Source organism: Cryptomeria japonica, unplaced genomic scaffold, assembly GCF_030272615.1.
Source record: "Cryptomeria japonica unplaced genomic scaffold, Sugi_1.0 HiC_scaffold_281, whole genome shotgun sequence".
Taxonomy (NCBI): domain Eukaryota; kingdom Viridiplantae; phylum Streptophyta; class Pinopsida; order Cupressales; family Cupressaceae; genus Cryptomeria; species Cryptomeria japonica.
In genome coordinates this window covers 187,538-200,380 of record NW_026729103.1, presented here as the reverse complement: position 1 = coordinate 200,380, position 12,843 = coordinate 187,538, and the positions used below count along the sequence as shown (strand labels likewise).

The following is a 12,843-nucleotide window of genomic DNA, read 5'->3' as shown; positions in this document are numbered from 1 at the left end:
GAATTATAGAGCAGGGGGAATTTGTGAAAAGTGTAGAGATTTTGCTGGAATCGGAACAAGGCCTGGAGATCAGAGAGGAAGCGAAAAAATTGAAGATAATTGCTAGGGATGCAGTCAAGGACGGGGGATCCTCATCGAATAACTTTAATCTATTTGTCACTGCCATGAAGCGACAACCGAATGAATGACTTGCTTTGTTTCATTTCTTTCGTTATCCTGCAGAAAGGGATCTGTTTTGTTTCATTGCGTCTTGTGTCCTACTTTCCACATAGGTTATGTCATCCATGCTGTTACAAAATGTTCTTTCTTGTTCAGCAACCTGTTGTAAAATCAAAACAATGTTGTGTTAAACGGTATTTTGCTAAAAATAGACCTTGACCATGGTTTCATTTTGCTGAACTCTTCATGTAGATAGTGAAGGGTGTATTAATTACTAATATAAATGTGTTTTTTAAAAATTTTTTGGTGGATTGAGTTTTGTATAGGTCCATTAATATATAAAATAAAATTATAATTCAATAAAATTATAATTCAATGATAAGATATGGAGAAATTTTAATTTTTTGTTTTATTTGGTAATTAGATTTTTTTATTTTTATAATTAAAACTAATAAATTAAATAGATTTTAATGTTGAAAGCATCATCCTACAAGATGTAGTAATATTAGGTTCATAAAATTAAAATGTAATAAATCATTCATATATTATAAAATAAAAAATATAGTAATTATGAACACACATATATCAAATGTTGTTTGTATTCTTGGAGTCATTTATGTTTTTGAAGATTCACATGTTTGTTTTATTTTAGAGTCAAATAAGATATCAAATGAATAAAGAATAACAAGATATCATTGGAGGATGGCGAAAATAAAGGAAGGAGATTTGTTATCATGTCGAGCTTACTTCTCACTTAGTGGTGATCCATGCATGAGAAGCACATCCTTTTCTCATTTGTGTCCCTAAAGAAAAGTGGGGATTGCATTATTTTTATCCTTTCAAGGACCAAGGGGGTTAGATTTTCTTGTGGGTTCACTTGGCATATTCACATTTGGTTGGTGTTTTGTACATTGGAGAAGGTATTGTTTCCACAACATTAGAGGAGGGATTCGACATAATTGAAGGAGATGTAGACTCTTAAAGGAGAGTTGTTTTATCATTGGTAGCACTAGAGGAGACATTAGACACACTTGGAAGAGATGTGAACTTTTGGAGGAAAGGTGACTCATTGTGCAAGAAGGTTGGAAACACTTAATATTCTCTCATGTTGTGCAAATGGTTGCAAGTTCTACAATAAAAAAGATTTCAATCAATGAGATTAGTTTGGTATTTTTTGGGTGAGCAAGGAGGATAGGTTAAGGTGCTTGGTCAAAGTCTCCAGAAGGGTTGTTGTGATCAACCCATAGAATGTTTTATCCTTTGTTGAGATTAATGTGAGGGGGAGGGGGGGAGGGGGGAGATGCAGGAGAATATTACGTATTCTTGGTTGGCTTAAATAATTAATAAAATTAGGTTGGTTAGTTTTTGAGAATTTATTCCTATAGGTAGTTTTTATAGGAAAAACCAAGGCTTTAAAAAGCCGTTACAATGTAACAAATTATTATCTAAAAAAAATTGATGCATTATTTCTATCTTTTACAATTTTGTTAATAATTTCTCGATTTGATTATCAAGTTGTGCTCTACCATCTTTTAAAAATATCTCTTCAATTTATCTATGGTTCTAAATTATACTCAATTTATCTTCTCTAGACTATTATACAATTTATGTATCACTATCATTTTATGATTGATACAATATATTTAATTGAATTCAAGTTATTCTCTACCAAAAGATCTACATAATAAATTTTAGTTAGTGTTTAGTGAAATGTTTTTAAAAAAAGTCAATATATTCAAGGTATATAAGTCAACTAAAGTGGACTAAGATTGAAATTAAAAAAGATTTGAAATTGAATTGAAATATATCAATATAATTTAAAATTTAATTGATGTAATGCTATGATAGAATGCTCATATTTAAGATCTAAAATTAGATTCTAGATTAGAGAGAAGAAATAAATTAAATCATAGCTAAATTATGTGTTTGGGATACATTGTGTAACAATTCTTATTTATAGGTACAACCTATCCATTTTTAATTTTATTTATTTTTAACACCATAATCATTATTTTCAAACATTCACAGCTTCTATTTATGCAACAATATATAAAGAAAGAAAGAAAAAAGTGGCAATAAGGAACAACATTGGGATTTCTATATAAGGTTTGTTTAAGACTTACTTGCACGTTGGTTGAGTCTTGAAACTAAGTTAACAATGATAAAAAGTTATAGAGTGGCAGTGAAATTGATGTGAAATTGATATGATGTGATAATGTATGTTGTTGAGCTAGCCATTGAATCTATATTAATGCTTGATGCAAATTGATGAAAAGTTGTGTTAGAAAAATTATTTAGTTTTATCTTTGATGATTGTTGATGGATGATTATTATTGATCACTAATGTTAATTATAAATCAAAAGTGATGGCTAATCCATGCAAAAAAGAGAAGTGTTCTTTGTCCTTTTGATGTTTTGTTATTCTCTTATGTGATGATGCACAAGTGTCTTAGGATGACATCTTTACTTACACAACTCTATATATATAAATTCAAAATTTCGATACCTATATTGATAAATAATGATCATATCTAAAAATTGTTAACCTTGATTATTTAAAATTTAGAAACTTAAAAGATGTGATTATGCCTACAATCCTACAAAAAAATAATCACAATTTATTAAAAATTAGACTAAATATATTTTAAATAAAAAATGACAAAATATTAAAATAAATCTCGAATCAATAGATATATCAAAATAACTAAAATAAATTAAATAAACATAAAACTATATATATCCACTTTTCTACTCTGATATTTTATCACAACTATCATTCTACGGTGAACCATAAAATTATTTCTTATTTATCTGTCCTTTTTCATTAAAATATTCCGATTGCCATATCTATACATAGCAAAGGATATAGTAACTTGGAAAGCACCTCGAATTTATTCTATTGCAACATCAAATAGTGGGTTTGGCTATTCCCTTTAACAATACCAAGAGGCAAAGTTTTAAAAAACAAGTTTTCAGGCACATGGGTCCCTTCTCAAAATGATGTTTAATCCATTATATTTTTTATAATGAAGATTTTCTGTCATCCACAAAAAAAACTTTTAAGTTATCCATTCTGTTTTGGCTTCTTTGCTGAGAAGAATAATAGATTTGTGTCGGTCTGGAGAGGGATACAGAACTAAGCTATGGCTCCCCACGCTCTTCTCATTCCTCTTCCTGCACAGGGTCACGTTAATCCCATGATGCAGCTCGCCTGGAAGCTCGTCTCCCATGGATTCCTCCTCACTTTCCTCAACTCCGACACCAATCATAACCGCATACTCACAGCCAACACTCCAAATTCCTTCATTCATGATAACATCCGAATGATATCCGTTCCCGTTGAAATCCCCCTAATGGATACTCCGGAAGGAATTGAAAATGGAATTGAGTTGTTGGCAAAGGACATGGGGCCTTCTGTAATTGATAGAGTCATTCAGGAAATAAACGCCAGGGAAGAAGAAAACAAGGTCACCTGTATAATTGCAGACGTCTGGATGTGCTTTGGCTTACAGGCGGTAGCCACGCTCCATGAACTTCCCCTCGCCGCTTTTCACACAGCTCTTGTTTCACTCTTCGCCATTCGCTACTTTAGTGCCCATCTGCTCTAGCTTGGCATCCTTCATTCTGATGGTAACATAAAATCATACTCTTTCAATCGATTTTAGCATTTATTTTTATGATGGAAACGACATTTAAAAACCTCTTTCATCTTTGTGGGTTTTATGTGAAGGAATTCCAAAGGAAAATAAAAAAACAAAATATCTCCCCTCCATGCCGGCGCTGCATTCTGGAGATCTTCCGTGGTTGTGGGCAGGCGAATACATGTTCCGGAAAGGGATTCGCATGGGAGAAGAAATCAAGCCCATCAAATGGGTCCTCTTCAATTCTTTCTTAGAGATTGAAGCTCCAGTTGTCGAAACGTTGTCTAAAGAAGTGGGCGTTTATCCAATAGGTCCTCTAATTCCTCCCGAGTTTCTCCATAGCAGGACGACCACGAAGGTTCTTCCAAGCTTCTGGAAAAATGATACAGGATGCTTACAGTGGCTACATAAACAGTGTGCAGACTCTGTGATCTACATATCTTTTGGAAGTTTGGCAGTTCTGAGTGAAAAACAATTGGAAGAGCTCGCTCTGGGAGTAGAGGCCACACGGAGACCATTTCTGTGGGTTGTGCGCTCCGATCTAATGAAAGGAAGCCAAGCTGTTTTACCTGCTGGTTTCTTGGATCGAGTGAGAGATAGAGGTTGCATAGTTTCGTGGGCGCCACAGTTAGAGGTGTTATCTCATCCTTCCATAGCCTGTTTTGTGACTCACTGTGGATGGAACTCTGTGCAGGAAAGCATCACCATGGGCGTGCCCATGCTTTGTTGGCCTTATTTTGCAGACCAGTTTCTTAACCGCACGTATGTTGTGGATGTGTGGAAATTGGGTCTGCCATTGAATGCGAATAGCCAAGGAATGATAGAGCAGGAAGAGTTTGTAAAAGGCGTAGAGATTTTGCTGGAATCGGAACAAGGCCTTGAAATAAGAGAGGGAGCTAGAAAATTGAAGATTATTGCTAGGGATGCAGTCAAGGACGGGGGATCCTCATCGAATAATTTTAATCTATTCGTTACCGCCATGAAGCGACAACTGAATGAATGATTTTCTTTTTGGAGCCATTATTTTGTTTCACTTCTTTTGTTATCCCGGAGAAAGGGATATGTTTTGTTTCATTTTGTCTCGTGTCCTACTTCCACATAAGGTATGTCATCCATGCTGTCACAAAACGTTCTTTCTCGTTTGGCAACTTGTGGTAAAATCAAAACAATATTGTGTTAACAGCTATTTTGCTAAAAATAGACCTTAACCATGTTTTAATTTTGCTAAACTCTTCATGTAGATAGTGAAGGGTGTATTAATTGATAATACAAATGTGTTTTTGGTTTTATTGGATTGAGTTTTGTATATGGACATTGATGATATAAAATAAAATGTTAATTCAATGATAAGGTTCGAAATTTTTTAAAAATTTGTTTTACTCATTACTTAGATTTTTTATTTAATTAATAGTAATAAATTAAATTTTTAATTTTTAATATTGAAGGTATTATTTTACAAGGTGTAGCAATATTAAATTCATAAAATTATAATGTAATAAACTATTCATATATTGTAAAATAAAAAAATATAGTAACTATATTTAAAAGTGATGTAAATGGACTCCTAAAACTCAGGCGCTGATCACCAACTAAATTTTTAGGAGGAGATTCTTTTAATTGTTTTTACTATGTTTAGTAGAAGATTTTAGTGGGTTAGACTATTAGAAATTGTGGCAACATGGATTCTATAATTAGAGAGTTAGAGCTTGATTAAGAGTAAGTGTCTTTGAGAGTAATGAGAGGAGATATTTAGGCTAGAGATTTGTAACGTGGGGGAAAGATGATGATAGAAGAATTGAGCTTTGAGGTATGAAAAATATTTTCTTGGTTAATAGAAATATTTCTCTTGCTATTTTCTAAGTTCTCTTATTTTTAGTTAATTAACCCTTTTGGATAACATTATCTATTTGTTTCCTTTTGTAGTTGTTTGTTGTGAGTAATAAAGAATCTTTAATGCTTCTTAAATTTATGTTTGTGTGTATTGGAAAAGTCATATTTGGAGGTTTGTGCTAAGGTGGGTGTTTGGATCAGTTTGGTATTAGGGCAATTTGCACAGTTTATGAAAATGATGAAAGATTGGTTGTGAAAGAGGAATGTGAGTAGATTTGTGCATTCCATTAAGGAGGACATAATACATGGGTTTTGGCATTAGGTAGTAGCTCATTGTGTCATCTTTGACATTGGTTTGAGATTTACATTTCAAGTTCATCTACAAAGATTTCTATTCTCAACATGCTCTATGGTATGAAATTTAAGGTCTTCAATGTTTCTTGTGATGTGAGAACGCATAAGGTTGTTTAGAGCTAGAGGAGTCCGAGGAAAACCACATAGTTGGGGAAGGAGAAAAAACATAACAAAGTAGAACACTGCAAAATGCAACTAGCCTATGTAGTAATGAAGAAATTACTAATTATAAATTTAGAGGAGGCCCATGAGTGTCAAAGTTGCTGCTACAACTTAGAAGACATCCCATGTCGAGAGAAACCATAAATTTAATGTTTAAGAAGAACAAGGGAGATGTAATTTTTGTGAGAAATATGTATCATTGATCTAAATGAATTATGTTGTGTTGTGATGAACCACTTTGTTCTAAAAGTGAGAGTTTAGAGGAAGCAAGGAGGAAGTGTAGCCATGTGCTTGAACTTTGGCTGTAAAGTCAAATATGGAATGATATCATGATGTGAAAAAGAAGATAACCAAATTGGAAGGAAGAGTAAGACAAAGGAAGAGAAAGAAGCTAACAAAGAAACAATAAAAAAGGAGTTACAAAAGTTAGAGATTGAGTTAAAAGAGTTATGGTGTCTAGTGGAGGAATGTGATTTATGGAACCATGAGCAAGAAAAGAAGGATAAATCTATAGCAAAGGTGTTGAAGAGTTATAAGAAGGTGAAAAAGAATGGTGAGAACAATTATTCACCTTGTGGGCAAGAGCCATTATTAGAGAGGAATTTCATTGAGTCAAGGATTAAATAATGAGTGGAACCATTAGAGTAGGAAAGATTAAATCCCTTGAATAGTTTGAAAAAATAGTAATGGATAAAAAACATTTGAATGAGATCTTCCAAGAGCATAAATAAATGAATGGGACAAAGCTAATTTTGATGGAGGTGTTGATTTGTGTTACCTAGAAGAAGAGGAATAAATTGAAGATTATAATGTAGAAAGAGAAGAATTGAAAGATGGCTATGAGAAGGAATGCATCCTATACAAGAGGATTGAATTGTCGTAGAAATGAAAGCAATCCACATTGGAGAGGAAGCTGCAATAGAGATAGTAGATCATAAGTGATGAATAATTCACACAATTTAAAGGAAAAAGCTCTTCATTCTTTTAATGTTTTGTTATTTTATTATAAGATGATGCACAAAGTGTGTCAAGATGACATCTTTATATACACAACTCTACACATAAAAATTCAAATTTTGATACGTATATTGATAAATAATGATTATATTTCAAATTTGCTAACCCTCGATTTTAAAATTTAGAAACACAAAGAATGTGATTATACCTACAATCCTATCGAAAAACATAATCACAAACTAATAAAAATTAGATTAAACATATTTTAAACCAAAAAGTAATAAAATATTAAATTAAATCCTAAATCTATATATAAATTTTTTTCCTAGTGTGATACACAACCATCATTCTACGTTGAACTATAAAATTCTCCCTTATTAGCCGTTAGGCTTGTTATGTTGGGAACTTACATCAGAATCTCCTCACATCTTACGCCTGACGTTTCCCTCCATTGCCGTAAAAAAGGTGGGTGCTCTGCAGCTGGGTTAGTTTTGAAATCAAATGAATTATTGGTATTAGCAAGAATCTGCACACTTGTCACTTGTCTTGTTTGTGGTCATTTCATAATCATCTGTTGAGGGAAATGAACCCAATGGTGAAAATGATGCCCCTGATAATTCATTTTCATTTGGGTCGAGAGACTACTTTGCAGATACATAAACCTGATATTTGAGGATAGAATTGCCAATCATGTCTAGGCTATTTTATGTTTTATTTCTTGAGCCATTGATTTCCCCACCCTAATGGACGACTTAGATTGAGTATCCACACAAGGCATTGGGTATACACATATATGTGGCATAATTAGTAGAATTAAGGTTATTCTAGGAGTGTCAGGAATGGTAATTGTTCCAACTAACTAAGTTATGTCATTAACAATAATATGGGTAATAGTTACAATTATAATTAGTAATGTAATAGATAGTGATATTATTGTGATTTTTAAAAACATTAATGTTATTTCGCAATATCATGATTGGAATGAACATTGATGTTATTGTTATAAAACACAAATGATATTAGTAATTTTATGATTAAAATAAATAATATTATCATGTTATGGCATATAATAATAATATTGCAATGTTACAAGAGTTGGTGAATGTAAATATCAGACTCAAGGTAATAACATTAGTACTATCAATGACCTCCAACATGAATGTCATTATCAAATAATATATTTGGAATCTAGATATAATGTTAATGCTACTAAATTAATTTTAAAATTATTGTGGTCATAATGATTAGATCAAGTGACACTATTAATGTCACAAAAAGAGCTTTAATATGGTTATTGTATTAAGGTTGATGAATAATAATACTAATATTCAATCATGAATATTAACTACATAGTTAGATCAAGCAACAATATCAATGTTAATACTATTAGTGTTCTCTTGAGAGTGGTAGTAATATGTTAATGATTTTATGGTTGAAACAAGTAGAATGTATATGGTGCTATGAGAAGCATAATGTTAATATATAAGTGATTCATTACTATTATGTTAGTAGAATTATGGCCACCTTAAAAAAAAGAAAAAGGTATCAGTTCATTGAATTTACAATCTAAATTGGAATTGATTGATGTCAAATACATATTACAAGATTTTGAGGGAATGAAGAATTAGATATCTTAAAGTTTGCAAATGGAGTTTAAAGGATTTGTAATTTTGTCTAATAACATATGCAAATGGTATTTTTTTGACTAGTTACTTCTCTAATAATATTGTGACAACAACCTCTTCATCTCAAATAATTAGTCTATATCTTACTATCAGCGTAACCCTTACAATTCTTTTTGATGTAAGTACTAGCTTATGAATCTTTGGATTGCCATATCTATCCATAGCACCATCTTACAAGTAATCCATCTCTTCTAGAGGGAAAGTGTTGTTATGAAGGGGCATTGAATGAGCTCACATGCCTTGACTTTGCTTCCACTTTTCACCTGCAAAACAGACCACGTGCCTTGACTGTACTGCCACGTTTTGCATGAATTATAGAGCAGCACTCGCGTGCCCCGCCCATACCTTCACTTTTTTTCATGCAAATGGCTATAGAGTCTACACGCCCTATTTGTGCTGGGCTAATGCGAAGATAGGATGAGTTACACAGCAAAAGAAATCAGTCAATATATATAGTAACAGTTCCAGATCATAGCAGGTAATACTTTTTGATCTGATCTCATACTGTATTTGGCTGCCTTCACTTGGTATGAACATCAGATTGCTGTTAACTGCCAAATTTGTAAACATCAAATTGTTGACGCATCAAAGCAAAGCAAAGACTCAAACAAATTCGATGATGATTGATGCTGAAAGAAGATGCTTTTAATTGGTTAAATTAATTGTTTAACTGCAGAATTAACTCTTCTAATATGTTTGCAAATGGTCCCAGCATTTCTAGGATTTCATTTGAGGTTACAAACAGTCCATATCTCTCATCTTATATTCTAATTTCTAATTGTTCCAATGAAAGTTTTTCTCTGATTTGTGTGTTCAATCTTCTAATGAATCCCTACAAATTGTAACTTGCATAGAATTCCATTGATGAGAACAGAAAATGGGCTTATCATCATTACCATCTTTTGATTCGTAAGATAGATTTATACTGATTGGATGACTTTGAATTACAGCCAGCACAAAGAGCAAATTTCAGCTCTATTACATTTTGGTGCTTGATCTGAATCAACTCAGAGCAACTGTTGACGAGTTATATTCTCCAAAGAGTTATATTCTGAAATTGTATGTCTATGTTTTGGATTTGTATTCCTGAAAGAAGATGATTGTTTTAGTTATTTCAGGTGAATTTGTTGGATTTTTTGTTTATAAATTCCTTCCACGGAACTTAGCAAAACCTATCGGACAACCGTTGCACCCAAAAACGCTTAGTTAAACATTATTGAGCACAGTGTTTTATGGTGGATGTGGCCATGACTAACGCAGAGTCAGAAAGCTAGATAAGTACAATCGCTATATGATATCGACTAAGAGACAAAAGTTTTCAGGCATGGGTCCCTTCTCAAAATGATGCTTCATCCATTATATTTTTTATAATGAAGATTTTTTATCATCCACAAGAAAAACTCGTTAGTTATCCATTCTACTTTGTCTTCTTTGCTGAGAAGAATAATAGATCTGTGTCGCTCTGGAGAAGGCTACAGAGCTAAGCTATGGCTCCCCACGCTCTTCTCATTCCTCTTCCTGCACAGGGTCACATTAATCCCATGATGCAGCTCGCCTGGAAGCTCGTCTCCCATGGATTCCTCATCACTTTCCTCAACTCTGACAGCACTCATAACCGCATACACAAAGCCAACACTCTAAATTCCTTCTTTGATAACATCCGAATGATATCTGCTCCCTTCGAATTCCCGCCATTGGATAGTCTGGAAGGCATTGAAAATAGAATCGAGTCGTTAATAAAGGGCATGGGGCCTTCAGTAATTGATAAAGTGATTCAGGAAATAAACGCCAGGGAAGAAGAAAACAAGGTCACCTGTATAATTGCAGACGTCTGGATGTGCTTTGGCTTACAGGCGGTAGCCACGCTCCATGAACTTCCCCTCGCCGCTTTTCACACTGCTCTTGTTTCACTCTTCGCCATTCGCTACTTTAGTGCCCATCTGGTCTCGCTTGGCATCCTTCATTCTGATGGTAACATATAATCATACTCTTCCAATCGATTTTACCTTTTATTTCATGATGCAAACGATATTTAAAATCCTCTTTCATCTTTGTGGGTTTTATGTGAAGGAATTCCAAAAGAAGATAAAAAAACAAAATATCTTCCCTGCATGCCGGCGCTCCATTCTGGAGATCTTCCGTGGTTGTGGGCAGGCGAATACATGTTCCGGAAAGGGATTCGCATGGGAGAAGAAATCAAGGACATCAAATGGGTCCTCTTCAATTCTTTCATAGAGATTGAAGCTCCAGTAGTCGAAACGTTGTCGAAAGAAGTGGGCGTTTATCCAATAGGTCCTCTAATTCCTCCTGAGTTTCTGATCGATAGCAGGACAAGCACGAAGGTTCTTCCAAGCTTCAGAAAGACTGACACAGATTGCTTACAATGGCTAGATAAACAGTGTGCCCACTCTGTGATCTACATATCCTTTGGAAGTACTGGAATTCTAAGTGAAAAGCAACTGGAAGAGCTTGCTCTGGGATTGGAGGCCACCCAGAGACCATTTCTGTGGGTTGTGCGCTCCGATCTGATGAAAGGAAGCGAAGCTAATTTACCTGTTGGTTTCTTGGAGCAAGTGAGAGATAGAGGTTGCATAGTTTCGTGGGCGCCACAGTTAGAGGTGTTATCTCATCCTTCCATAGCCTGTTTTGTAACTCACTGTGGATGGAACTCTGTGCAGGAAAGCATCACCATGGGCGTGCCCATGCTTTGTTGGCCTTACTTTGCAGACCAATTTCTTAACCGCGCGTATGTTGTAGATGTGTGGAAATTGGGTCTGCCATTAAATGCGAATAGCCAAGGAATTATAAAGCAGGGGGAAATTGTGAAAGGTGTGGAGATTTTGCAGGAATCGGAACAAGGCCTGGAGATCAGAGAGGAAGCGAAAAAATTGAAGATAATTGCTAGGGATGCAGTCAAGGACGGGGGCTCCTCATGGAATAACTTTAATCTATTTGTCACAGCTATGAAGCGACAGCCAAATGAATGACTTGCTTTCTGGAGCGATTGTTTTGTTTCACTTGACTACTTATCCTGCAAAAAGCTATTCTTTTATCTTGATAAAGTCGTCCCTTGTGTCGTACTTCCACATAGGTTATGTCAACCATGTTGTTACAAGACATTCTTACTAGTTCAGCAATCTCCTATAAAATAAATAAAATAAAAAAAAAGTGATGTGTTAAAAGCTATTTTGTTAAAAACGGACCTAGAAAGTGAAGGGTGTAAATGCTATCTACTTTGATCATAATTCACGTTGTTATTGTATCATTCAGTAATACAATATTGTTGTTGTTTGGTGGAGTGTGGAGTTTTGTACTTCAATTTTTTGAAGTCTTTATTTTTTTAATTTTATTCAATAATTGGATTTTAAATTTTTTTCGATTGATATAATTAAATAAGATTTTAATGATCTGGTTAATTAAAAGTGAGTTAGGCTTGTACCATTACATATCTGGAGAAAAAAAGTGCCACCTAGGGTGCATGAGAAATGCACACCTAGCTAGAGACAAAACACCAAAAAATAGTAAGGAACCACCAAGCACTAGATGAACCAGTAAACAAAAACCACAAAAAAACCAGTCAACCACCAAAGATAGGAATAAATGGTCAACTGGGTGGAGGCGTTACCCTCTTGACAATCTTTACAGTCCTAAAAATTTATTAGAATGTGATTTTTTTGTTAGAGTCCTTAGCAGAATTTAGAGTACTAGAATTTGGAGTATCTTTAACCATAGAGGTAGGGGATTCCATCGAAGTAGAGGGGGATATAGCATGTCTCTTACACTTGGCTTTCCTACGGTCGATCTCCTCTTCAATAGCCTATAGGGAAGCCAAATTCTTTAGGACCATCTCCAAGCTTCTCATTGAAATCTCCTCAATTTCATTCTTAAGGATCTCTCGACTTTCCTTTGAGACATCTTCTCGCCAAGGTCTTTTAGCATTCCTTCAACTTTATCCCAATTCTCTAATCTATCAGCCATATTGCTCGCAAGTTCCCATACCTGTTCATCCTTCTCCTCCATTGCCCATTCGTTCGCTCTTGCACTAGCCTTAGCCA

The 12,843-nt window shown here is 34.3% G+C and overlaps 2 protein-coding genes across 4 annotated transcripts; both read left to right on the top strand.

Moving 5' to 3' along the window:
• Positions 1-3,242: 3,242 nt before the first annotated feature.
• On the top strand, positions 3,243-4,959 carry LOC131870080 (UDP-glycosyltransferase 74E1-like). The gene is made up of 2 exons (XM_059215785.1): positions 3,243-3,789; positions 3,890-4,959. Exon 2 carries the CDS (start codon positions 3,931-3,933, stop codon positions 4,801-4,803), a length of 873 nt encoding a protein of 290 aa, XP_059071768.1. The 5' UTR covers positions 3,243-3,789; positions 3,890-3,930; the 3' UTR covers positions 4,804-4,959.
• Positions 4,960-9,184: 4,225 nt separating this feature from the next.
• Positions 9,185-12,089, top strand: LOC131048226 (UDP-glycosyltransferase 83A1). 3 transcript variants are annotated; one of them, XM_057982117.2, is made up of 3 exons: positions 9,185-9,266; positions 9,739-10,759; positions 10,859-12,089. In XM_057982117.2, the coding sequence occupies exons 2-3, from the start codon at positions 10,276-10,278 to the stop codon at positions 11,773-11,775; spliced, it is 1,401 nt and encodes a 466-aa protein (XP_057838100.2). In that variant the 5' UTR covers positions 9,185-9,266; positions 9,739-10,275; the 3' UTR covers positions 11,776-12,089. The 3 variants fall into 3 exon arrangements, with proteins under 3 accessions (XP_057838100.2, XP_059071766.1, XP_059071767.1); XM_059215783.1 differs by lacking the exon at positions 9,185-9,266 and having other exon boundaries at positions 9,583-10,759; XM_059215784.1 differs by lacking the exon at positions 9,185-9,266 and having other exon boundaries at positions 10,472-10,759; positions 10,871-12,089.
• The last annotated feature ends 754 nt before the right edge of the window (positions 12,090-12,843 follow it).

Excerpts from the sequence above, each read along its gene's own strand:
- LOC131048226 (XM_057982117.2), top strand. The coding sequence starts at position 10,276 with ATGGCTCCCCACGCTCTTCTCATTCCTCTTCCTGCACAGGGTCACATT. Across the intron at positions 10,760-10,858 it reads TGGCATCCTTCATTCTGATG|GAATTCCAAAAGAAGATAAA; the intron begins GTAACATATAAT and ends TTTTATGTGAAG.
- LOC131870080 (XM_059215785.1), top strand. The coding sequence starts at position 3,931 with ATGCCGGCGCTGCATTCTGGAGATCTTCCGTGGTTGTGGGCAGGCGAA.